A 26,295-nucleotide genomic window follows, 5' to 3' on the forward strand; every position below is an offset into this window, starting at 1 on the left:
AAACTACCATTTTAATATAGCACACGTTTACTGGGTTAGGAAAAGTTTTTAACTGCTCATTTCCCTGCTTAGTTTGCGTGTTACCACTTTCTCCACAACACATAGCTTTTGCACTGCATAACCAGTGCACTTCTACAGCAGGTGGATGAGCTCTTGTGAACTAACCTTGGGAAAAAACGGCATTTCGTACCCCTGACCCATCCCTTTTGCTTGGCTGTTGTTCTCAGCAGGAAGGTACTTGCTTTAGCGATCTCAGGTTCCCAGCTTCGCAAGTTAAATTTAGTGGATGTACAACTAAGGCCAGACTGTGGAGCTACGATGTTTGCCCCTTACACGCAGCGTGACCCTCAAGTTACTTCATCTCTCGACCTTGTTTCCGCTGGCATGCTCTTCTGGGTCTCAGCAACCTCTAAACCCAGCAGCCGGCAAGAAAAAAAAACAGAGTAAGAAAGGGTGAACAAGCACTGCTGCAACACAGCTCACACTGGCTTTGCCAGACACTGGAGACCACCTTCAAAAGAACTGGTTTTTACAAGACAGGTAAAGTTCAACTGTGCTACTCACAGAAGGGCCAACAAGAAAGGTCACTGCCACCCCAAAAGTCTTTGGTGCGAGTACTTCCGAAGGGTCACCGAATACCTGCCTTTGAAAAGCACCAGCACAGGTAAGTGTCTACCACACAACACATCGCCACCACCAAAACCAGAGACCAAGTCTCTCTCAGCTGATCCCGAGGGCAACCCACACATACAGTGTGATGTAGCACACACTGCTGAACCACTTCTGGTTCTGAAACCTCATACACAAAACACGCATTTCTTATTTACATTCACTTCTCAATTTTTATTCTATTTCTTGCATGGTCTTCAAATACAGTTTGACAGGTCGTTTTTTTCTGCTACAGATACTGTTGATCTAAAAACAGATTAATGAAAGTGGCATTCCAACCTTAATGAAAAGTCATAACTGTGAAAGATATGTCAACATATCACTTTACAATCCTAGAATGATGGTATTGGCCTGACATTCCATAGGCTTATACAATTAACTTCTATAATAATAACAAAGTCATAGGAAGAGAAAATGTGGCAAACTCCTTAAAAGCCAAGAAATAAGGCCACAAGCATCCTATGCTGTAATGTTATGCATCCAGATAAAATAAGTTGACTCTGGTATCCATGAAGAAACAAAACTCTCCCACCTGATAAACCAAGGTATCAGCTACTCAACATGCACTCAAAGCTGTATAAAAACTAGTGGCATTCAGCTCTGACTTACATGAAATCCCATAGCACAACCCCGTACCTCTCTCTAAAAATGAAATGAACTTGTTTCAACTTAAATACTTCGCTACCGCATTAAAAAATTGTTCACATTCTGCAAAGGAAAAAAAAAAAAACAAAACCAAAAAACCATCCTGCATGTGACTGCACCAGAAGGCCAAACACAGCATCCCCTTACAGCTCACAGATAACATTACTGCAGTCTTAATGCCATTCATTATAGGTTGCGTAACTTCTTCTACGCAGCTGGAGGCTTGTAAAAGGAACTGAACTTCGTTTGCGCACCACTGAAAAACACCCAGGAAAATTAAAAAGGAAGATAAAGACAGCTGATGGCAGCAGGTGAAAGAAGCAAGGTACTGCAAGGTGTATACCATTGGCCAATTACGTATCTGGGACACTGGGACTTCTGTGAAATACCAATTTCATAAATGATGCAACTACCTCACTACCAGATCCCACACCATGCTGATTCCATCCCATAGCCAAACATGTCAGTCCTGGGTAAAAACATTAAACTCTTGGAACATTTAAAAGTAGGTAACCATTTAAATAATGTGTAAAAATGTGCTTATTGTGGCATTTCTTATAGAAAAGTTATTTGATACAAATGTGCAGGACTTGAAGACCCTGATTTAATCAAACTAGTACGAACAGGCTCTGAAACATGGTGACTGTTCCAAGGACAAATCCCAGCTGTGGGCCAGCTCTCTCCCTCTCACCATCTTTCATCCACAATCCCGTGCGAACGTTACCAAAATTAACGGGTTCAGCAGACCACGCTGTGAATTGCTGTTTCAGTCCCAGGAGAATGATGACAACCTCAAGCAGTGACAAACTGCCATCTGAAGGAAGGATCATTTGGGATCTGCTCCCCTTACCCAAGATGGTCAGTTTCTAGCCCTGGATATGAGGCACAATAAGAAAGGTCAGTGCTGAGGACAGATTCGTTCTCCATTGTGGTTTTAGGTTATTCAAAAGTGCCATCTTGGACCTATACCATTTCACTTTTCAAAAGAAAAAGTTACAAAAACTGGTAAACAAAAAGTTAGTCAGCATACAGCTAAGTTTATATACACTGAAATTTACAAGTTTGTCATTAAGTGACTTCTGCCACAGACCACTGCACATTTGTCCCTAACAAAGCACAAAGCTTGAACCAATGGTCATTAGAAGTGACAATGGGTCATTGCTTTATCAACAAGCATAAAGATAGTCAAAAATAGAACTGTAGCTACATATCTTTAAATTTGCTGATTGACACAAGCAATCCCTCCCATTTCTGCAGCTTCCAGTTGCACATCCTGCTCTATGACAGAGAATACGACAGAAAAAACCTGCATCTTTATAGATACTTCTGCCAGAGACCACTTTTCTGTTGACACGTGAACGTAGAGAACTGTCGTCAACCACAGCACTGATTGAGAGGGATTCCTCTGAGAAGCTATAGCCCATGCAAGATTCCTTGGCACTTCACACAGGACCAGGAGAGGACAAGGTTTCTCTTTGTTAAAACAGTGTTTTCAGCAGCATTATCCTCTTCCAACAAATTACAGTCTGAATGTGTGATGGGTGATTTTCGCATAGCCCCTTCTACCAAGCTGGCTTATTGCTGGCTTTGTGCAGCTAGACCATATGAAGATCCCCACCACTACCTGCCCAGCTCTTAAGGGACTACAGTACTGGAACAGCTGACTGTCAAGCACTTCACAGGCTTCTTCCAAGGATAACAACATCCTTTGGAAATCCTTCCATTTTAGCAATTTCAAAACAACCCAGCTTGCTGTAAAATTCCAGGATTCTTTTATCATCTGGTCTCACTTCACAAAAAGCCCCACGGGAGCCTGAAGAAGGAAGAAAGAAACAAAACACTGTAGGAGAAGAGTTACTGTAAAAAGCACAGACATCAAGTATTACTAGAGTTCCCACCTCTTTTAACATTTAAACCCAATGAAATCGCTGATCCAATTCCATATGGAGCACAGCGCCCAAAAGAGACCAGATTTATGGCAACATAGCTGACCATCCCCCTAAAGGGACTGCACATTGCAGACGTCTTCTCAGTCTGAACAAACCCTCTGCACACCTTTTATTTCACATAAAAGCATCCTGAAACTCTGATGTTGGCTCAGAAAATAGCACTAGAAGAGGGCACAAAATCATGCAAAGGAACTGTGAACCTCAGGTGTGCAGTAAAGGCAGACAGCCAAGTACTTCCCCATATTGAAGGTTTTAGTAATTACCCACCAGTGCACGTTGTCGCACATAAGAAAAAGCATCATTACCAATGCCAGCAGGGGAAATATAAACATTTGTGCATTGTTCAAGATGTAAAAATGTGTGCTCTCATTGTCAAATTGCTCCCTCAGTTCTTCCTGTTTTCTAATTTGCAGGATAATGGCTGAAGTGAAAACCTACCTTTTACCGAAGACAGCAGCAGAAGTTAGCTACCCAAAAGCTTTTATAATTATTTACCTAAATCTAGAGTGCCAACTATGGCAGGAATCTAGTATCTCAGGCTGACATGCAAATACGGTATGTTAATATTACTGTCCCAAGTTTGCCTTGCATCCTAGAACTAACACGTAATTAGGAAACAAGGAATTTTGAGTGCAAGCAAGCAGCTTACCATTAGCCTTCAGAGAAGAGAGCAGGCAGGCCATCATACTTTTGGCCACGCTTGGATCTGTCACTTTTTTGTGGATATCAATCTTTATCAATGATGGGAAGTTGGCAAGGAACGATTCTGGCAATACTTCTTGCTCTTCATGGAAGCTTAGCATTATCTTCTGAAAAGAATATGGGAAACAGACATTCAATCATCATGCAGCTTTTCATTTTCATTCACCTTTATTAAGGGAGGCTGCTTTGCTCACAGAGTGTACCTCCAAATCAGCATGCTTTTCAACCACACCTCTGATGGTCACTTTGTTCCTTACCTGCTGAATTGCTCTCTGTACTCCAGTTAAAAAGGCAGACTACAGAAGCTTCTCAGACTGTCAAAGGAGGAATGCAAGACTCCTTGCAGGGCTTCTCAGTGACTCATACTTCAAGCAAGAAAAACCATAAGCCAACGCATAACTAACAGTTTGTGCACAGGTATTCCTTTTCTTTGCATTTTACATGGGCAGTTTTAGCTCTAAGTGTCCTAACCTTCCACATGTATTCTTTGGTTCACAGCAGCCTGGAAACACCTCTCATGTCCACGCAATTATCTTAGACTACTTGCCCCAAAGGCAAATTTGTCTCGAGCTTGAAATAAGCCTTCCTGATGACTAAAGGATGTTGTTGATCACTAAAGGCTATTGCAATCACCCAGGAAGGTCTTTGGGAATGTGACATCAGACGTTAACTTCATGTAACTCACGGGAACGGAACAATCAAGTGAGGTAACGCAGAAGTAGACAAAGCCAAATCTGAAATATACTCAAGTCATTCTCCCTGCTGGTTACTGAATTTTAAAACCTTTAGGGAGCACTGGTTCAAGTAAACAAGCCACCTAACTTCATTTCTTCTATAACTGAAAGTCACTATCAGAACAACCCAAACTAGGACTTCATCGCACAAGGAACCATAACATCAGCATTTCAGGTCAGGTTTAAATGCAGTCCCCTCAAATCTATAAACTGCCATCTCCCAAACTCTTGCAGGGAGAGTCTCTGTTCAAAGTTACTACTTCAAACTTGTCGAGCTACTTCAGGTTCAGAACCACACCTGCTCCTCTGGGCTTTTCTTTATCACAGCTGTAACAGGCACAATCCCATAGAAAGTGCTCAAACCTAGCCATGCTGGCTCCAAGCACCCAGGCAAAGGTGATACCTGTTTCTTCTGGCCACAGAAGCACTACAAGAGGTAAAGCAGGTTATCAAGGAGTAGGGTACAGGTGGGGCTAAGAAGCGCTTAGAGAGATGATGCATTCATCTCTTGTGATCAATAATAACTAATCTCAGGAAAAGCAGATACCAGATAAACTTCCCTGACAGGAACCTAGACAAAACTGCAAGACAAGCTCACAAGAGTATGACACAAGTCAGCGGACTGGATTTTTCTTTTGTGAAACAAAACATTTTATTTATCCCATGAAGTTTGGGGCTCAAGAACTATTTAAGTAAACTAGAGAACAACTGAACTGTATTAGAAGTCAACAATTTGAATCAAATTATCTAAAAAGTACAGAAAGGGAGCTTTTCAAACTAAAGTGGAGACTGAGATTATCAACAGGTAAGAAATCTGTAAAGGAAACCAAATCAATCCCATTCTGTGAGAAAATTTTTCCCTACATGATCTTCAATGCCAACGGCTTCTAAGCAACTACTGCATATTCTCTACATTCCTTTATCGTGTCAAAAGGCTAAATGGATAAAATCCCACAGCATCTATCTCAAGAGCAAAGTACAAAGAGCTCCTCTGTACTCCCAGGAACATCCCTCAAGCCCATACTCTCAAGAAACAGGCTTTTTCTGAGATATTGTACGAGCAGCAGAAGTCCTGGGGCAATGTACCAACAGCAAAAAATGTTCTTAAACATCTCAATGGAAAAGCTAGTTTATGAGCACAAAATACCTCCTTCTTTCTCTCTGAAGTTTGGCTTTAAACTTCTGGAAATCAAGGCCCCTTCTCCCTTACTGTACCTACTACAGCTTTGCTGTCTTTAGTTTCCGGTATCTTTATATGCATTAGCCTTGTTTCAAAATCTGAATGTACATATACAGTTGAAAGCACAGCACTGTGCAGATGTAGAAGAATCAAGTCATAAAACCTATAGACTGCAGAATTAACTCCACTTCAGTAGTGGCAGTGGGGCCATTAAGATATTTTCTAGTCACACCTGCCTCAGAACACTGACATTTGCTGCAAGGCTTTTTTTTTTTTTTTTTTTTTTTTAAAAACGTACTTCACTTTTCCCTCATCAAACATGCCTATAAGTAGTGGCCATTTTCACAACATGGTGACAAAAATTTCATTCCATTTCCAGGAAGCTTTGCTTGTGGGAAGGCCTGCGCTCTCAGAGCCATGACCTCCTTTAAGACTCTGTCTAAGTCCTAGTCAAATAAAGCAAGGGCACACTGCCATATATGCCATTTTTGCCCTGCCCTTACCAGCTGAGGATTCCCTTAGGAGGCCCACCAGTCTGACACCAGCCTTTGTATTCAGATAACTTGTTGGAGAATACTTTCTGGGAAGTATTCTTTCCCTCTTGAGAGGGAAAGAAAAAAAGGCTAAGAAGTGGTGTTTCTGGGCCTGCCTCTGCTACAGCTTTGTCCACACCTCCTTCCACTTGCAGGTGTGGATCAGCACCTCTTATTATTAAACACATTTCTCTCCTTGACAAGAATGCATCAGCTAGAACTTTTCACTATTTCCAACAGTTCAGTGACATCGTTTTTTCTAATTTCTTCCAAAAACAATTCAAGATACTGATTTTTAGCACTTGCTAAAGGTGAGATGCTGTTTTGCACCATTTACAGCTGTCACACTCCACAAATAGCTCATAGATTTTAACATCAAAACCAAGTGCTCTTTAATTTGTTTTCCATACTTAAACTGATGTGACTATCAGGGGTTAGCCTTACCTGCAGCATGGGGAAACTAATATCTTATTTTGCCGGAGAACAGAGCAGAAGCAATCCTTTATTTTCAAAATGTAATTTTCTCTATATTAAGGTGGTTTACATTTACTGCATTGATTACTACTGAAGTACACCTCATGGGCGTACTACAACACAGCTGTATCTGATTGGCAGTGAATAATTTTACTGTCACCTTTGAGGAAGTCAGATATCATGCTCAAAGACTTCAGAAAGGTACAAAAATTGAATTACACAGAAGCTTAAAATGCAAAAGAACAACAAAGACCTGCTTTGGAAAGAAAGAGTTCAGCATACAATTCTGATCTTGTGGATTATACCAACCTCTGCCTCAGACAGCTCCTTGTCACTATTTGGTTTAGTATATTTTTCTTGCATGAAAGGGATCCAAGACATTTTGCATTTTTTAATGAAAGGAGTCACATCTACCGTTCCCAAAGCATAGCCACATATGCCATCCTCATCTTCTAAGACGAAGCAATAATCCAGGCTGAGGGTGAGTAGACCACCTACTAACCTGCAGAAAGAAGTGTCCAAATTCAGTCAAAAGAAGGTCACTTTGAACAAGTATGCTCTTCAGGTATTCTGGAAGAGACTCTAGGGTCATCCAAAGAAGCAACAGAGTCCTCCAGTCATGGAATTAGTTCCTACAAAGCATTAACAGACTGATCAGCTGTCAAAACTCAGCTATGGGCAACATCTGCACCTCAGGATCCCACAATTTAATTCTACACACACTGCTCTTCTGACTCACTAGAGACACAAACTTCCTTCACCTTTTGCCCTCAGTTTCTCTGCTGCCATTACCTCCTTGTTCTTCCATCTTCTCTTTTGGGTATTTTTTGATACTAGTTACACATCCTTTCTTAACTACCTTCCTGACACTCAGAGAGCAGCCTCTTTACAAAGTTCTATCTAAATTAAACACTCGAGACAAAAAAAAAAAAAATACCCAAAGTAGCTCATTTTACAGCTCAGATTTAATGCCTTTTTTTAACTTCATCTCACTTACAATTGCTTATTCTTTTTAAAAGTTGGCACAGGTAATCTATAACATGTATTTCAGAAAAAACTCAAGGCACCCAGCTGGGAGATTGGTCCTCAAAAAAATTTCAATTATCTGAGGAACTACACTAGGTTGGAAAAAATACCAGAGGGTAACTACAGACTATGAACACTGTCATGATCTACTTTCACAAAATCTGAAATAACAGCACACTATGATGCATAGGTGTCATAATACAGAGATTTCAGCTAAGCCTTTTTTGTAACAGCTCACAACAGGTGACCAGAGCATAAACTGAGACATAACTGACTTCATCCTTCAGAACCGCCTCTGTAGGTCATTCATTCCTAATACATACTTGTCTCCAATTAAATCTGGTAAACTATGGAAGGGTTGATCAGCTCCATCAGCATACATTTCTCTGCAGATCTTATATACAGATGCCTAAGAGGAGAGAAGAGATGATTTCAAGTCATCAGTCACATTCAAAAGCTAACAACTTTGTTTTAGAGATATTTCATTAACAGCTCCACTGTGAACTAGTACTGACAGGCATTTAAGCTACACAGAACAAGAGCACCCAGCTAGGAGAAAGGATCTATCTCCCCCCGCCCCCCAAAAGTAACTCAAAGTTGCCCGTCAAAAACATTGTGGTTAAGTTGAATGGCTGGGAAAGAAATGGCTGGAGGTCAGCCTCCTGCACGTTTTAACAGCACAAGATTAATCCTGACAGTTAATTACCAAACACTCAGTGAAGAGCAATACCCTTGCTACAAAGTCCCTTTTCAAAACCTCCAATGTTCAAGTGCAACAATTTAACCACTGTGAAGGACAGACACATCCTGACTTTCTGCATGTTAAAAGGTATCTTCAGCTGTATCTCTTTAAAGAGTAAACTTGTATCAGTCACACTTTAAATAAGAAACTTTATACTTTTCAACAAGAAGGCTTTGCATTTGACATGTCTCCGGCCTCCTTTCATAAAAAGGGAACTCCTCCTCAGAAGAAATATTCTTTACGACTGCATGTTTAGCTGCATCACCAATTGTTCAGGTGACTTAGAAATACCAATTCCATTGCCTACAAAGGAACAAACCAGCTTAGGTACAGTCCTGCACTAAGGCATGCAAAAGGCTGCTTTACTGCCCATAAGAACAGCACAGGACAGAGCCTATAACTAGCAGGTAAAGGACATGCCCCGTCTGTCTGACTGGCTTCAAAGTCAGGATTCATTTGAGCTGCTGCAAACAACCTAAATACTTATGTTTCAAAGGAAACATGTTTCATCTCAATGCAGCTACAAATGCAAAGTTCAAGCTACATTAATCCTTACATTGTTTAAACTGCATCCATAGAGAGTGTTAACTGTTGGTTGACACATTAGTTTCAAGTATTCTTCTTGCTAAGCTAAGAGGAATAAAACCACACTACAGATCTCTTCAGCAAAAAAAAAAAAAAAAAAAGTTGGGGGAAAAACTCTAACTGATAAAGATTAATACAAAATTCCTGGTTTCAAAGTATCAAAATGCTCCAAAGCAGATTTGACAACAATCCTTTCAAAACCAGACCAAAAAGTTTACAACTGTAATTAAAACAGTAAGATTGGCTGAAATATCATCACGTTTTACAACCACATTTTGAGACACAACGTCAAAGTTCTGCCCATATAGCTCTGAGAATACCAGGAGTTACCCCAATAATTACTGAGTGAACAGGTATACATACTCCCCCTAAGGTTAAGCCATTGCATGTGTTCCCACTGCAAAAATTCGTCTTTCAGCAGTGAAGAATTTTAACTTGCCTTTCAGAAACAGGGAAGGCACCCAGATTTAAAAAGGTGGTGGGGTGGGAGACTGGGAATCAAGATGTGGGTATACCTGTACTGTTGCACAGCATGTTGCTGAACCATAGGCAAGTCACTTAACCTCAGTTTTCCTGTGAGCTTGCATTTGGGACGTCTCTTTGATTAGGGGATGAAGGGACTCAGCAGTAACCAGTGTTGCCACAAAAGGAAACGCATCACTAACAACAACAGTGACAAGTGTCAAAAGCAGTTACCTCATCTTTAGGAAAGTAGGGTCGTATGGTGTACACTTTGGAAGTGGGTGTTAATGGAGGTGGTTGAAAAAAGAGGTCATTTGCCCCATCAATAGGCAGCAAACGCTGTGAAAACAAAATACTTAATATGACTGTATGAACAACAAAACCCATCACTCTTGGGTGTGCACTGCAGACTCCCAAATTAACATTTGCTACTTGCAGGCACCCCAGAAGAAGGTGGGGTTGGTATGCTTTACAAATGCAAAGACCTTATTTGAATAGAAAATATCCAATTGGTGTTTTAAAATATACAATTGAAACCGCACATTAAGAGTCTGTTAATCCTATCTGCTTTAAAGTACTTTTTACCAATCATATCTACACTGTCTCTGTATAAGAACATAGAATGTCAGGAGGAAAGGTTTGGTCTGAAGAGGGTTAACTGGCCAGAGGAGACACTTTATCCCAAAAGCAATGCGCTGATTCAATTTGCTGCGCGCAGAGCACCTGTGAGGGGGGAAAAGTACAGCGCCTGAAAAATCCATGAACAAATTTGAACATGGTATAAACAGCGATTTAAGAACATTTGCCAATCGAAACCTTTGCAACAAAGCGCATTACAGCTTTATTTAGAGGAACCAAAATTTGGACGACTATCCCTTTTGCTCATGGAATTCCCATCGGCAGACAAGCATGCGCGCATTGTGCAATTGCGGGCGCAGATAAAAATGCTGTGCGACCTGCAAAGAAACAATGTGAAATGTACAACTAAAGCCGCTGCGCTTCGCATGCGCGTGGGACAGGCAGCATCTCCTTGAGAAATTACTGTAGAAAGGGGAGGAAAATTATTTTAAACCAAGCTGTAAGGCTAATGGGCTTTGGACCAGAAAGCCTTCGGCAGACCAATCCTTCCAGACCTCTGATGTGCAACAAAAGGTTTCTCATAAAACAAAGAAAATGTCATTCAGTTGTGAAGTCATATTGATACCTGGAACTCTCCTGCTAGACCACCTCTAAAGGCCCAGGGTTCTTGGTCTCCACTTAAGAACTGTGCTGAAGATTGACTACGACACCCTGTTGAGATCAGATCCAAGCGGAGAATGTTACGAGAAGGGGGATTTCCTGGGTGTCTAACATGTCCAAAAAGCTAATACACACTTGTGGAAAAAGCTCTCTAACTGAGCTAGAATCCAGGGCTTGGGGGGGAGGCTGTAATAATGTATGATTTGTAAAGCTTTTGTGCTTGCGCACTAATTGCAGTATTCCAAATTTTTGACTACCTGTAACAGAATAGTCTAAGAACAGGTGAGGTGATTGAGCTAACACACCTCATTCCAGACCAGAAGGCACAAGAATGGTGCCATGCACAATTATGTAAGCTTCCCAGATATTTTGTACATTCTTTTGTTGTATATTTGTGGCAGAAACATCCATTTCATCTATGAAAAGATGAGATCTTGGAAGCTACATGGCTCAATAGCTACTATTGTAAATTTTAGACCAAACAAATTGCATTATCACAGCCCCTTGAAAAAAATGGACCTTTCTGAAGTCACATTTTAGTAATGATTGTTTCTAATCTTGTCAGAAAACTAGGACTGGCAATGTATGCAAACAGTCTGGAACAGTTCAGGCAGCCAGGACAGTTGTATGAAACAGTATTCTTGCAAAAGACTATGCAGATTTACATAATCCATGCCATACCTTCGCAAGGCTGCTGGCACGTTAAAAAGCTAAGTAGTGTTAACTGGAATTAACTCACAATTTAACTAGTGCACCCTGTTGGCCACAGATAATACTAGCTTTGCTTTTCAGCATCTTGATTTTTTCCTCCTCAAGCACATCAGATGCACCAGGGTCCCTGCTGATCAACCAGCCACAGCAGGCCCACTGAAGTGCTCAGCTTTAGTTCATGCTTGCTCCATTAGCTGTTTGACTTTCAATACTGTTCCGCCAGCAAGGCGCCATAGCCTTCATCAACTAACATAAATGACAACTCTGGAGAAAAAAAAAAACCAAACCAAAAAGCGTGGTATCTGGAGTGGAGATTTCAACTACCCGCCTAGTTTTCTGACAAGATGAGCAGCGCAAATACTCTTTTCCTTTTGTGGACAGCAATATACCTCCTGTTCAAGTAACAGTCTCAGATCAGTACAGACAAGTATGTTGTGCTAGTCAAAGAGTCCCAAAGTGTACCAAGTTTGACCTTTATGAGAGTTTAGGAATGTAAGTTAAATACAAACTACCCTAAGTATGGTAAATTTCAAAAACGATCCAAGCATCAGAATTTGAATTTGGTTTACTCCCACATTTTAGAATTCTCACGTAAAGAGATACCCTTCACAAGGAGATTTAGTCAATAACTTGGAAGACCGTATCTGTCTGCCCTTTGAGACTACAACTTAACTAGCACTTCCAATTATTACAGTAAAGAGCTGCGTGAATGAAGAGCTGTATAAATGAAAAACATAGTTAATGCCTTAGTCGCTGCGCAAATGTGACTTCAGCTCATGCCTATTGCACATCTAATCTATCTGAGCTGCCTCACAGACAAAACCTTTCCATTTTAATTAATTAATGACGACGCGCTGTGAACATCTGGCGCTGTCCATCCAATAGCAGTAGAAACTTGTGCTGAGGATTCTCCCATCTGTACACAATGGGGAAGAAGACAATAGAAGTCATTAGTAATCCATAGTACTGTACAGCCACACTAATTTAAGGGACTGAATGCTAGCTGGACTTGGGAGGAGAGGTGAAGAAAGTGAACATTCAGTGGACCATTGAGCACACCATTGTGAAAACTAATTTGTTTGGATTTGTAACGTACTTAGCTTTATATAACGATGTATTTTATCAAAGACCTTTGCTTTATACATATTTACACTAGTGATAAAATGCAAGCTGAAGACAAAAACATCCCCTCTCACAGAAGCACTGTTAGCATAAGAGTATTAAACTGTACATGTCCAAAACTCTTAAAATTATTTTTTCAACTATCTAATACCAGTTTGAGCACTGGAATAGAACAGAGCCAAAAGTTAACAGAGCTAATATTTACAAAGTTGGCTTCTAATGTGAACTATTCCAAATATTTGATGCATTTAAAGACTTGAACCCAATTTTACAGGGACATTGAAAACTGAAGACAATTTCAGCTGAAATCAGTAGGTAGTCTGATAATTCTGAAATGCAGTTGTAAGTTGGGCCCTCAATGTTCAGAGATTACAAGAATCACTGTTCTCTTTATAGAGCTTTGGCCTGGAGTTTTAAACAGATTATCAAAAAGAGAACATTCTTTCTAGCTGAAGGTCAACGTACAGCAAGAATAGTAAAGCTGGGGGAGTTCTGTTACACTGGTCTTAAAAATGCACAAACTAAAGCTTTTAAACAGCATTAGGCAGAGATGTTAACATACTACAATGCTGCTGAGTTTTCCTCCCAAGCTAGTTTTCTTCTCTATACTTTGCAGAAGGCAGTCTTAAAAGCTCTTCTTCTTTATCAACCATACATACAAGGATCAGATATTTAATAAGCGCAAAACACAGGAAGTTGTTGAGCACGGACTGACTCGATGACTTAACAGGTCTTCTCTGTCCCTGCTTAAACCTGCCAGTGTTTAAGAGTATCATTTAAAGGCAATCCAAACACTAGGACTAGACCAAGGTTGTGTAATGGTTAACCACTGTGAGGTTTGTGACAGCTACAAAAAGTGTGACGTGAGACCATCAGCTTTGCTGCCTGCTGTGTATGTCAAGCAAGTCCACAGCATATTCCTTGCAGTTGGATTGAAACCTGAAAGTGAAATGAGGTCACTAGAATTACCCAGGCCATGCTGGTGCTATCTGCCAACTTAGGATCCCCCCAAAATCTTTCAGGAAGGAAAAAAAAAACCCAAAACAAAAACCCAAAACCAAAAAGCCACACATTTAAAAAAAAAAAAGAAAAAAGAAAAAAAGAAAAAATTGTTTCAAGATCAGTTTAAGTCTCAGACTAAATCTGTCCAGAGAGCTCCACAATTTCCACCCATTACCAAAAAATAAAATTAACAAAAAAAAAAATCAGCAATTTGGAAGGTGTTTAAAGGAAATTATTTTGCACCAGAATAGCCTTATGCTAAAGCTCGCATGCGCACAGGGCTGGGAGGATCGGCTTCCTCTTGGCCAGGCCCACTGAAAGGTCGCTTCTGCAATTGTTCTGTTGAAGACAGCAATAATGTTATCAAGACAGAGCAAGCAGCAGATGGCTGATGTGGTCACATTTCGTAGTGTCATTTCCAATTGTACAGCAGGGTATCCAAGGAGTTACATGGCATAGTCCAGTGTGCATTCAGTCAAGAGTAAGTTAAAGTCAACACTTACGTGTCAGATGAGATTCAAGTTTCATTAGCCCAAGAAGAAATTCAAGGTCTCCAATCTTAAGCAGCCAGCAGACTTCACTTATAATACCAAAGCAAATTCACAGCAAGCATTGCTTCAAATAGTGAGACAGGAAAACCTTTAAAACAGGGTCAAACCAGACCCCATGTCCAAGAAAACACATTTGCCTAATACTTTGTTTTCCCCGTGGGCTAATTAAAAACAAAAAAAATACACTATCTGGGATTATAATGCTCCCAATGCACCTACCTAACCACTGCACAAAAGATTTCACCATTGACATAATACTCTTGATATCCCAGACGTAGGAGTACATGTCATAAAGGATTGTCCTGTTGGCACAATTGGAGAGGCGAGTGAACATCCCCATCACCAAGCTGCACATCTCTTCAAACTTGGCTGCTCGGTTACGCCATTCTTCTATCTACGAACGGAGGCAAAAGATCCACAAGATCAAACACAGCCTTCTAGAGAGGAAAGGTACTCTAAATATGGAAGAAGACTATACAATTCATTACTTCATTTTACCAGCACGGACTACCACACCACACATGACTCATGGATATTCTCTATGGCTGTTAGAAGTGAGGCCAGTACAGGGAACACTGGTCAAATGCAGACACCAGACTGCCTTCATAGCTAAATGGCACTACAGGGCTTAAAACAGTAGATTCCACTGGAGAAATGAAAATTACTGTGACCTGTGGTTAGTTATAACACTACCCATCAGGTCCTAGGAAGTAGAACACCAGTCTCTATTACAGACAACAGGTAACATTGCTCAGGATTTTGATTTGAAAGGAGAGAAACAAGATTCATACTCACTTTTTCAGCATCCTTTCCTTTGCAATTAACACTGACAACACTGCTATTTGCTCTGAGCCACTGGAATTCTCTTAGCATCTGTGCACCTTTGGGTCCATGTTCATAAGGAAGGTAAAACAAGTCAGCAAGAAGCTGCAAGTCCTCTAAAGTCACTGGTTCTACTGTGTATAGAGGCTTTTCATTTGGCCCGGGCACAAACTGTTCTTTGTTAATTTGCTCATCAGTCTGCATAGGGGCAATGTCACTACCAGAGTCTTCCTGCATAGACATCTCTGGGGACTTTGATTCAGCTATGCTCTCCTTATCAGTATCCATTGGCTTCAACTCCTCTGCCATCTTGGCTTCGGCAATATCTGTCAGTATCTGATTAGCATTCTTGTCTGTGTCATCTTGTTTTTCCACCACCATGTCCATTGGTTCCTCATCAGATTGCTTCTTCTCTTCCTCCTTTACCAAGGCTGGTGACTCGCTGCTCAGCGCTGCCCCCTGACTCATGATGGGTTCTTGGTAAACTGTGGTAACCACAGTTGCTGCATTTAAAGAGGATGGTGCCACCAGAGGCCCTACATCCCCTACGGTAGTTTTAGCACCACTGTGGGCCACTTGCCTACCTGAGAATAAGAAGAAACAAGTTTAGAGTTTTCATTATCTGCCAACTAACATTCAAATCAGCAGCTTCTGCAAATCATGGATGATTCTGTTGCCACGGCATCTGATCAGTGCAGCTTCCTTTTGGTACTTTACCTGTTCACTTCTGTCATTGTAATTCTAACTATTGACTTTGTTTTCTGCAAGTTGCCCCTCCGCATAACTGGCAAGCAAAGATAGGATGGGGAAAAAGTTAGGAAAATTAGTTAATTTTTATGTGCTGCCAGCAACATTTCTGACTATGCCATAAGAATAAAAAGCTCTCAAAGTTAACTTTTTTCCTCTGCATCAACTGACTCTTTAAAGTTTTACTTGGACATAGAGCACACTTCAAAATAAAAGGACTGATGCTTAAATATTTCAATTGAAAAAATGTCTTTAACCTAAGGAAAATGGAGACATTCAAAACCTGACTGAACACAGTCTTGAGCAACCTGCTCTAACTCACCCTACTGAGCAAGGTGGTTAGACTAGGAGATCTCAAGAGGTCCCTTCCAACCTAAACTATTCTGTGAAAATGGAGGAAGGTGACGCCTTAATTACTACTCCTCACTCAATGTTTTTGCTGCAGTTGAGTTTTAGAAAGATCCAAAACCCTACAGCAGTTCAAAAGGATAACTGCACCAGAGCAGAGCTGGGAGGAGAAGAGGTTCTTCCATTCCACCTCCAGTTATCAGAGAAGGGCACTCTGACCATCTGAAACCCACATTTGAGAAAAACAGATTTTACCTCAGATCCCAAGCTCCTATTGCTACAAGAAAGGTGTACAGTGCTGGAAGGAACCCAGCTGGTTTCTGTAGACAGAAACTCAGAAAAATAAAGCCATTTTAAAACAACTGGAAGAACATAGACTCTTCTGGGCCAGAACTAATGTTTACAATAATCTAACACCCACTTCAAAAAAAGACTATTCTTCCTATTCTCTCAGGTCCCATGGAAGTCTAGTAACAACTGGGACTAGCAAGATCCAGACCTTCCTGTCTCATAGCAGGACTGCCAAAGGATCATACATCAAGGTTGCTTCTGCTGATCAGTCAGGGCACTACAGGCACGCTGCAGAATGTCAAGCATTCTTCTTTCTTTATTAAGGTTTCCCCAATTACGAAGGCAGAAAATACTTCCAACTGAGAAGTATACAAATTGCCAGGATCTGTAAAATAGTTTTAATCTAAATGCAAATACTGCACATTTAACCCCATTTTTCTACCAACCCCAGAACAATACCAAATCAGACTCACTGCTGTATTGCTGAGGTACCCCAAATTCCTGCAACCATTCCGTTAAGGCCAACTTCAGGGCCATCTGTGGGCTGTAGAGAACATCCGTTTCAATATCTTCATCGCTCCCCTCATTTTCCAATTTAATCTGGATAGAAACTGTACTGTCTTCAGTATCAGCTAGAGACAAGTTTTAAAAAGTTATCATGCAAGTTTCATTTAAAATAAAAAAAAAGTCATGTTAGACAAGGCATTCAAGAACTCTAACAGCCTTACTTCACAAAGAAGGGCAAAGCATTACATCTTAATTAGACAAAATGGAAAACTATGGTCACCAATGTCAACACAGAAACAGTATGCAGAAACTAGACATTCTGGCATTCAGAGTTTCTCTTTTGATCTCTTTTGATAACTGCTTCTATTCCAATGAAATCAAATCCATGGACACTTATGTCAAATTTGGACACTAAAATCGCTTGCTGAGAGTGCTTTTTGTACAACCACAGATACCTTTCAAGACTAAGAAATTCTCTGATAGCATGTGCTACAGATACTTCCCAGGAAGTCAACAAAACAAGCTGGATGCTCATTATCTTTCAGGCAACTGCCACTTACTTATGGGATAGAAAATGCTAGCTGATCTTAAAACCAAAAAGTTGGTGAGGAAAGGCTAGAATCGTTAAAAAAAAAATCAGTTTGACTTATATGGTTAAGCATAGATCCCAGCAGACAGTTACGCATACTTACTCATCACCACATCTTTTCTCACTCCATTCATGTTAGACTTGTACCAGGTCGCAAGCGTGTGAATAGCAACATAATTGGCTTCAAATTCACAGTTTGGATTGGTCAGAACTCCCTTTAGTCGAGGGATGAGCTCAGTTGACCGACCTTTGTAAGGCCCAAGAAAAAGCCTCTTTTGATCGTAATCATTAGCATGAATGTTATCCCAGATAACTGGTGCTCTCCTAATGATCTTAGAAACTTCTTCAATGGACTCTACTGGAATGTCTTTGGATACAACTTTCGGACCTAAGAGGGAAACAGGATAATCAGAGGGCTTTGCATATACTTGAAGATTCAACCCCCAAGTAGCTGGACAGTTTATTTTACTAAATACTTACGAGAAATCATTTTTAACACCAACAGTGAACTAAAAAAAAAAAAAAACAAACCAAAACCAAGAACCACCAAACCAAACAATTTTTACCTGTCCACAACACCTCGATGCCAGGGAGCAGTTTTTCTCCTACAGTGCGTAAATACGGCGACTGGGCAACATTTGGATAACAGAAAGTTCCACAGTACTCTGCACAGGAAAAGAGAATGTCACTGTTAGTAGAAGGATGCACATGTGTGACAACATACCCAACTGTGCCACAAACACGTTGAGAGAATACTACCATTTGAGAAGAGAAACTTCTATAAAATTAATCAAGAAAGGCCCGAAAGTCTAAAGTATAAATAAAAAGGACATTATGAATGATACTTAGCATAAAGATCAGAAACGAAAGGTAGAGAATTTATTTAAAATTGCTCAAATGTCAAAATTAGGAAAAAACTAATCAAATCCATAAATAGAAGGGCAGGTTACAGCAGACAACATGCAAGGGAACTAGAAACCCTAAGACTGATTACGAAGTGCAAATACCTAAAAATATTAACACCAGAACATATGTCTCTTTAAAGTTAAAGAGGAGTTCTGCAACAGAACCGAACTACTACAGTGTAAGGGGACAAACAAGTTAACAATTATGATAACATTACTACTAAATTGAATTTTCCTTGCAACAATCCACACCTCTGAACATAGTGATTCTCCCTCCCTTACAACATTCTTACAGGTATTAGAGGAAGCTTGCAATTTAAAAAAGCAATGATTAGACCCAACTGCAAGTCATCTTATTTTTTAATAAATAAAGCAACTCAGCAACTAGTGAAAATGGGCAATCTTATTAAAAACAGGTACCAATGACAGAACTGAGGACAGATTGTGCTGTACTTCTACTTTAAGAGAGGTCTAAGAAACTAACAGCTAGCCAGATCAAGAAGCAAAAAGATTTTGGTACAAGTCACACAGAAGTCTTCCTTTAACCTAATTTTCAGTTCAAACTTCTTGAACCATTCTATCAAGCTGCCTTCTTCGCTTGGCATTAAGCCTTTCAGAGATGTGTAGATTTGGCAAAAACTCTGCACATATTTGAATTACTTGAACCTTTCTTTATAAGTCAATTCCTTCAAACAACCCCAAAATACTCCTTAAAGCAGGGATTAAATATTAAACCAGCTTTTCAACCAGTAAGATAACAGCCCCCCTCCTTTAAGGCTGAACTAAATGATTCATCTCATTCTACCTGTAGGACAGAAAAGGAATGTGTCTGGTTCTCCTAGATATTGATAAATTTCATTTGTGATTGAGACTTGAGCATGAGCAAAGGAACTGAAAACTTCTTTGTCTGCTGCACACATGTTGTGATCGATATCATCAAACAGCAGTGCAAAAGATCTGCAGCCAAACTGGGAAACCTAATACAAAAGACAAGAGCAAAAGGTTTAATTTTTTAAATTAAAAAGAAACAAAACCATAAAATTTTAAAATCTAATCTATCTTAAAGGAAAAGCTACAGGAATGGGGGAGAGAAGATAGGGGAGGCAAGACAGACTTTGGTATCTATTCACAATGAATGCCTGTCTCTGACCCACTGCTCTGCTTCTCTCAAAGATCAGACCTCTAAAGACCTGCAATCTGTTCCAGTTTTAACAATTCAAAGCTGATCTCACTGGACAGACAGCTGGAAAAAAGCTCACTCTGTAATAGCTTTTGGACAAAGGAGAGGAGTCAGTTAGGAGAACAAAGAAGATGCGGATGTCAGGTCTGCCTCCGAAGGCATTTATTGTGGATAAGAGTTCTTGCTTTAGAAATGCATCTTGGCTTTAATGCCCTAAAATACTCTGAAGACCAGCTCCCAAGAACAGCCTTCAGAATCCAATACAAGATGAAACTTTTTTTTTTTTTAAGATCTAGATGATCACTGGCCACTTCTGCAATGCAACCTGAACACATCCATTAGAATTGTTCAGAGGTGTCCAAACTAACACTTGTGCTGAAAACATTAAAGAAGCTAGTGAAAAGTTGCAAGAGTGAGCAGGGTACTGAAGTTTTCAAATTAAGTAGCACTGTAACTGTGGTAAGTTTGTGTCACACTTACCTGGTCCAGCTTGCGTTTCAATGTGGATACCTCTTTAGGATTGGAGAAAGTGATGTCAAGTCCAGGAGAGATTGCATAGATGAATTCTATTTCATGTTCTCGTGCAGCTGATATTAGAGTCATTAGCTGCTCTGGAAATCAAATTCAAATATTCCAGAGAATTCAACAATTTAAAAAAAAAAAAACAACAAAAAACACCTCAGACATCATTATAAGTAAATTATAAAATGCAGATGCCTCTGCTACCATAATAATTAAAAAAAAAAAAATTTGCTGGAATTGCTTAAGACTAACACAGCAAAGAGCACCAAATTATTTGGAAAAGTTCTCAGAAATTTTGCCAAAAGGAATATAACAACTATCCTTGTATTGTTATTTTCCATGTTAAAATCTTTAAAAGACTTCAAAAATTATCTCAATGTTGTGAGACAAATGCGGATGTAGTCTGTTTCTACAGTATGCACACCAACAGTTCTAGAATTATTACTCACTTTTTCCACTTTTGTCACACATACTAAGAGACAATTCAATGTAGTAATATGCTGCATGACACTGATTCACATACTATTCATATAACCGAAGCTCAGGGCACATGAAAAAGGGCTTTTTTTTTTTTTTTTAACATCACCATGCAGAATTAGTTGCTTTAAGAAACAAACTTCAATCTTCCATACAATGAATAAAGAAAATTATTTTTAGAATATTTAAAAATCTTTGTTCCTATTGGCAATTATCTTGCAGTATCCTTTAGATTATATTTCTGCAGTGATTCAAAGTGGCCTCCACGAAGGATTATTTAATGTCAAGCGAGTATCATTTTTCCCCTCACCCAAGGAAAATGATAATCCCCACAGGCTAATAAAACACTGTAGATCCCATAAATGTCAGAGGTGGATAAAAAGCCTCACACCAGCTTAAACAGGTCTTTGTGTTCTGACTAAATAGTCAGAAGCTGCTTTTCTGACTGGTACTCTCTTCACTGAGACAAGCACTTAATGAATCACATTAAAGGGCATGCTATTTGCTCATCAATCTTTTTTCTTTTCTGAAGCAAATAATTTCCACTTCAAAATATGGCCCAGATGTTCAAGAACCAGAGGAATAATTCTGAGCAACCTTTCCCTGCAAAAAAGTAAATCTCATAAGACAAAGCCTTAAAAGCAGTTTTAGAAATCATCTGTAGAGCTATAGTCAAAAGAAGTAAATCCATGCTTGTACCAAAGCTCCACTAAATACATCTGCAGGGTATTAAGAACAGGTCTCCACTCACCTTTGGAAATGGCTACTGTGATTAAACACACACAAGCATATGTAGCAAAGACCAATTCATTCAAGTGTCTATTTATGGAAAACACAGAGGGGAAATAAAGGCAATTACCCGCTTCCTCCACAGAGTACATTTCTCGCCAGAACATCCTGTGCTTGTAGTCATCCTTTGGAGCATACAGGTATGTATTTAGTCCCCACTTCTGAAGTCTATAAACATAGGAAAAAAGCCTTCATTGGGAGAATAGTCTACAAATTCAGGAACTCTACATTTTACTTGATCTAATTATTTTACTTGATCTGATTTATTTTTTTCTTCGTTGAACACTGTGTTATACTATTAAGCCACAATAACTTTATGCATAACTGATAGTGGATAAATTCGGTTTAGGCAAGATGAAAAGGTGAATATGAGCCCCCAAGAATATCGATATTAGGCAAAAAGCTGCTCTAGGTTAGAACAATAATTCTTATCAGGCTTAAGTGGAAGATTATGATTACATTGCGATGGAATGTGCTGCAGTAAGAGGAAGCATGACTTGCCTTCTAAAAAGTTCTTTCCTCTGCTCCATAACCCAAGGTCTTCCATAAAATCCTATGGAAAACAAGATTAAAATTACCCAGTTAGATGTTAGATTACGCCTGCTCCATGAAACATTGTATTACAACCCACCATTTTCTTCCTCTTCTGCTACATTCATCAAAAAGCTTCCCAAAGCAGGAAAAAAACCCAAAATCTAGTTAGCATTAGGAAAGTGTAATAACCTAAACTGATCTAAATTTAAAATGCAATTATAACTTATTTCATTTCTTATGATCTAAGGTCTTATCATTTTGGCCACTGAAGCAATTAATTTTCAGAATCCAAACTGTATTCCTGAGCATATGCCCTTGACAAGTCAAGTCAGCATTATTATAAGAGCAGACTGAAGTCATAACCTAATTAAACTATCACTCCAGACACCTACAAAATAGATTTGATTGTAACGTGAACACTGAAGACACTTGAAAATATTTACCAGCTCAAAAATGCTTAACCAGTGGTACAGATTAGAATGCTAAATACACGCACAGAGTACATAAATACATACTGAGGTAGATGATGTGTAATTAAAAAAAAATGTGCAAGTGAGTCAACACAATGCTTAGGATTTCATTCCTTTTATTCAGTGTAACAGGCTCCTTGTCAAAATTAACTTGCAAGCTGATATCTTACTTTACAATTCCCACATCTTTACAAGCTAAGACTATGTCTTTGAATAATCATATAAAAGCATCTACACAAGTGATTCTAGAATAGCGTATATTCAAAGTCATGGAATTCCATGGAAATTGTAACTGCTTCTGGTTTTAAATCTAATCCTTCCATTCTAGAAACATAATACTTTAAAAAGCACTCTCAATGCACTCTTAGTCAAGTAAATTCACTTAGACCTATGTGCAAACAGTTCAACCACAAGTGGGCACTTGAAAATAAAGCTTCAGCTTGGCAGTCTGTGCGAAGACCAGAGACTAAAATAACACTGAAATTTAATAAGCTCTTATTTTCAAACAGCATGGCCACTCAGTGATGAATGATGCTCCTAATACACAAAGCTCACAAGTCCCCACAGAACACCAGTTCAAAAGGTAGACAATATCTTCATTTCCAGAGCTATTCACCATTGTAAATCTGTAAATATTTGGTCTCATGGAGGTCAAAAACACCCTCCTACGACCTTTCAAAACTCAACACTGATGCAACGGAAGCATTTTCTATATATTAACAAGTATTTCGGTTACGTGTTAAGTGAACAATGGTCTTTTAAGAAGCTTACAGCAGGCTCAAGTTCTAAGAATTAGTCTCTCAAAGAGTGATCTTAGACTAACTGGCACCACGAAGTGGCAAAGCTGGGTAACTACTACTCCTCACAAACTGCACAGTGACAAACATAGGACAGTTAAACAGATGAACAAACAAGAGAGCAGTTGCAAGGCATGAAAACCTCCCAGTTTATTTCACCCAGAACAAATTCCTCATTTTCACTAGCATTACCTAATTCTGACTGATACTGCCCTGAGGAAGCTCAAGAACCCACAAAAGGAATAAATTACTGTGGTACCTAATGAATACCACCTATGTCTCATAACTCGTTCAGAATACTTTTGCTTTACCTATGATACTACTGTTTCAGACCTACTAGCCTAAAGCAGAGCAGGGGTCTACTATAAAAAAAAAAAAAAAAGAAAATCAGATAACAAAAACTAATTAAATAAGACTGAAGAGAACATGCTAATCTGAAGCGAAACTTTTCCATCTGTCACCACATTTCTTAGATTACTGATGTCACCAGCTGATGACAATTCTTGGATCTTTCTGTCCAACTAAAAATTGACCTGGTTTTGTATTACTCCCTCAAGACTGTGTGTCAGGTTAATACAAAGCCAACAGATCATGCCAAATACCTCATCCCAGTTACCACACTCTCCATCACTAAAAGCCAGGATATATCCTGGCAGCAGAGCACCAGAGCTTTCCATCCAGGACTCTCTTAGATCTTATTACTCCCCAAAAAATGGTGAATTTGATATCAGTCATAAGCTCTTCACATTCTTAGAGTACACACACTGTATTTGGCCAATTTCTGCCCCCCCTTTTTCTACAAGGGGCCCAGACTCTCCATCCCATTGCTTTAATCTCACCATACCTTTAGTCTGTGTTAACCGCTGCACTACATTTCTCTTCACTTCTGAACTTAATCCCTGTTTTTTCTCTTACCCCTATAATTCTTGTGAGTCACTAAAGAGACAGATGTTTTGACCCACTACCTTTTACCTCATTCACCACAACAGTTTGGGGGTTTTGTTTGTTTTTGTTTGGTTTTTTTTTTTAAACACTCCCCTATTCCTTTTTTTCCTGTATGCATATTAATGTTAGACTGGCAACTCCTAACTAGTGTTAGTGCTTCATTGGGCAGAGGCCATTTTCTTTGTTTTATGCACAGTATAGTCAAGAACACCTCTACCAAAATATATGCAGAGAAGATCAACAATGTAACTAGAGATGACAAGAAAAATGATTATGGTATACACAGTGGTTCTGATATAAACCTGGATGAACAGGTGATCCATGGTCAAGGTGTATCAGCAGGAACATGAGAAAACATGCTGTTACAGTCCGTATTTCTCTGCACTGCTATCTGTTTCCAAAGCCTTCAATTTAGCATCTATCTTCACAGAATTAAGTCTATTAACAAAGTAAAGACATCTCTCTCCACGCTGACTGTGTTTAAGCCCCAGTAAGTGCTAAAAAATAAAGGCATTAACTGGGCCTAGTGCACTTCGCACAGTGACATTTGCAGAAGCCAAATGGTCTTTTCTTTTTAAGATATGAACAAAAGGCATTCTGCAAGCAATGCAGATCCTGACTTTGACAAACTGCCTGTTTCCCTCTCCATTCCATCTGTTAATCATTTTTTTTTTCTCCTACTGGAGATTCATTATAGGTACAGAAATAATAGCAGTCCACAGGAATTTAGAATAATTCCAAACCAACTATTATGTTGGGAATAAACCATTTTTCTTGCTGGCTTTCAACAACCTACCTTAACTGACCTGTCAGAAATACACATAAATTCTGTAGTTAGTGAGAAATGCAAAAGGAATCCCTTTATTCTGCAGCTTCTGCAACAATTTAAACCTTTTAATGCTGCAACTACGCCAAAAGACAGAAGAGGACTGTTCTACAGCACAGTTAAGATGGTAAGCTACAACACTTTAGAGAACAGGAGCATTTAATATTAATTCCAGAACAGATGTCTATGGAATCCCCTATTCCCTACCCAGGAAACTGAATCTGAGCCTCTGGCGCTCAGGGAAGAGCATGTACAGCTGGGATAACCACACAGTAGCTCTTCTCTCTCTCTCCCACCTCCCCCTTTAGACACGTAGTAGCAAGCGAGCCACAGCACTGCCTCAGCCTCCATTAGGAATCATCGGCCCGCTGGGGGTGCCAGGCCTGCCCTCACCCCGCGGAACAGCTGCCATCAAAGGGCACTCCCTGCTAGCGAACAGCCTCCAGCACAAGCCCCAGGGGCAGCAGCCCCGCCCGGGAGCCGCAGCTCCTCCCCACCCCCCAGCCCTCTCTAGCGGAGGGAGCCCCGGCCAAGAACCGCGCACCACCCTCCTCGCAGAGCGGGCTCCTCCGGGCGTCTCAACGGGTCGGGGGAGGAGACGGGGAAGAGCAGCGCCAGCTGGGACCAGTCCCCCCCGGGTCTCCCGCGGATACCGACACCCCCCCCAAATACCCCTAGTCTCCCGGGGATACTGTCGTGCCCCCCGCCCCCCCGGAACACCCACCCGTCCCTTCACGCCCCCAGTCTCCCAGCGATATCGGATACCCCCTCCGAGAGCTCTTACCTTCGACGACGCCGCAGAGGAAGCGGCGGGAGCCCAGCGCGGTCTCCGTCTCGGTGTCGGTTTCCTCGCCCCCCGGGACCGGCCCCGCGGCGGCGCCCGGCGGCTCTAAGGGAGCGCAAGGCACTCCGGCCGGGTTCGGGCTGCCTTGGGGCTCCTCCAGCGCCGCCTGCCCCTCCTTCTGCACCATCCTGCCGCCCGCCGCCAGGACCCCCGCTCGCTGGGCCGGGCCGAGCCGAGCCAACCTGAGTCCCTCCTTTCCCCTCTCCACAACCCCTTTGTCTCCGCCGCTCCGGGCCGCCGCTGCTTCCTGTTTACGGGGCCCTGCGCCTGCGCGGGGAACCGGCCCCAACCGGTCCGCACCGCTCTGCCGGCAGCCGCCCCGCTCGGAGAGGCGCAGAAGGACCGCCGCGGGGGCCGGGGGAGCTTCTAGCGCCGC

General features: G+C 40.7%; 1 protein-coding gene across 2 annotated transcripts; it reads right to left on the reverse strand.

Annotated features, from left to right (window-relative positions):
• Positions 1–24: 24 nt before the first annotated feature.
• On the reverse strand, positions 25–26,295 carry OGA (O-GlcNAcase). 2 transcript variants are annotated; one of them, XM_050899448.1, is made up of 16 exons: positions 25,860–26,295; positions 22,005–22,056; positions 21,574–21,671; positions 20,196–20,326; positions 19,341–19,512; positions 18,197–18,295; positions 17,734–18,018; positions 17,008–17,166; positions 15,122–15,732; positions 14,546–14,720; positions 10,906–10,991; positions 9,936–10,040; positions 8,236–8,321; positions 7,196–7,388; positions 3,913–4,072; positions 25–3,127 (listed from the first exon to the last, which is right to left on the reverse strand). In XM_050899448.1, the coding sequence occupies exons 1-16, from the start codon at positions 26,044–26,046 to the stop codon at positions 2,991–2,993; spliced, it is 2,736 nt and encodes a 911-aa protein (XP_050755405.1). In that variant the 5' UTR covers positions 26,047–26,295; the 3' UTR covers positions 25–2,990. The 2 variants fall into 2 exon arrangements, with proteins under 2 accessions (XP_050755405.1, XP_050755406.1); XM_050899449.1 differs by lacking the exon at positions 17,008–17,166.

Source organism: Gymnogyps californianus, chromosome 6, assembly GCF_018139145.2.
Source record: "Gymnogyps californianus isolate 813 chromosome 6, ASM1813914v2, whole genome shotgun sequence".
NCBI classification, from domain to species: Eukaryota; Metazoa; Chordata; class Aves; order Accipitriformes; family Cathartidae; genus Gymnogyps; species Gymnogyps californianus.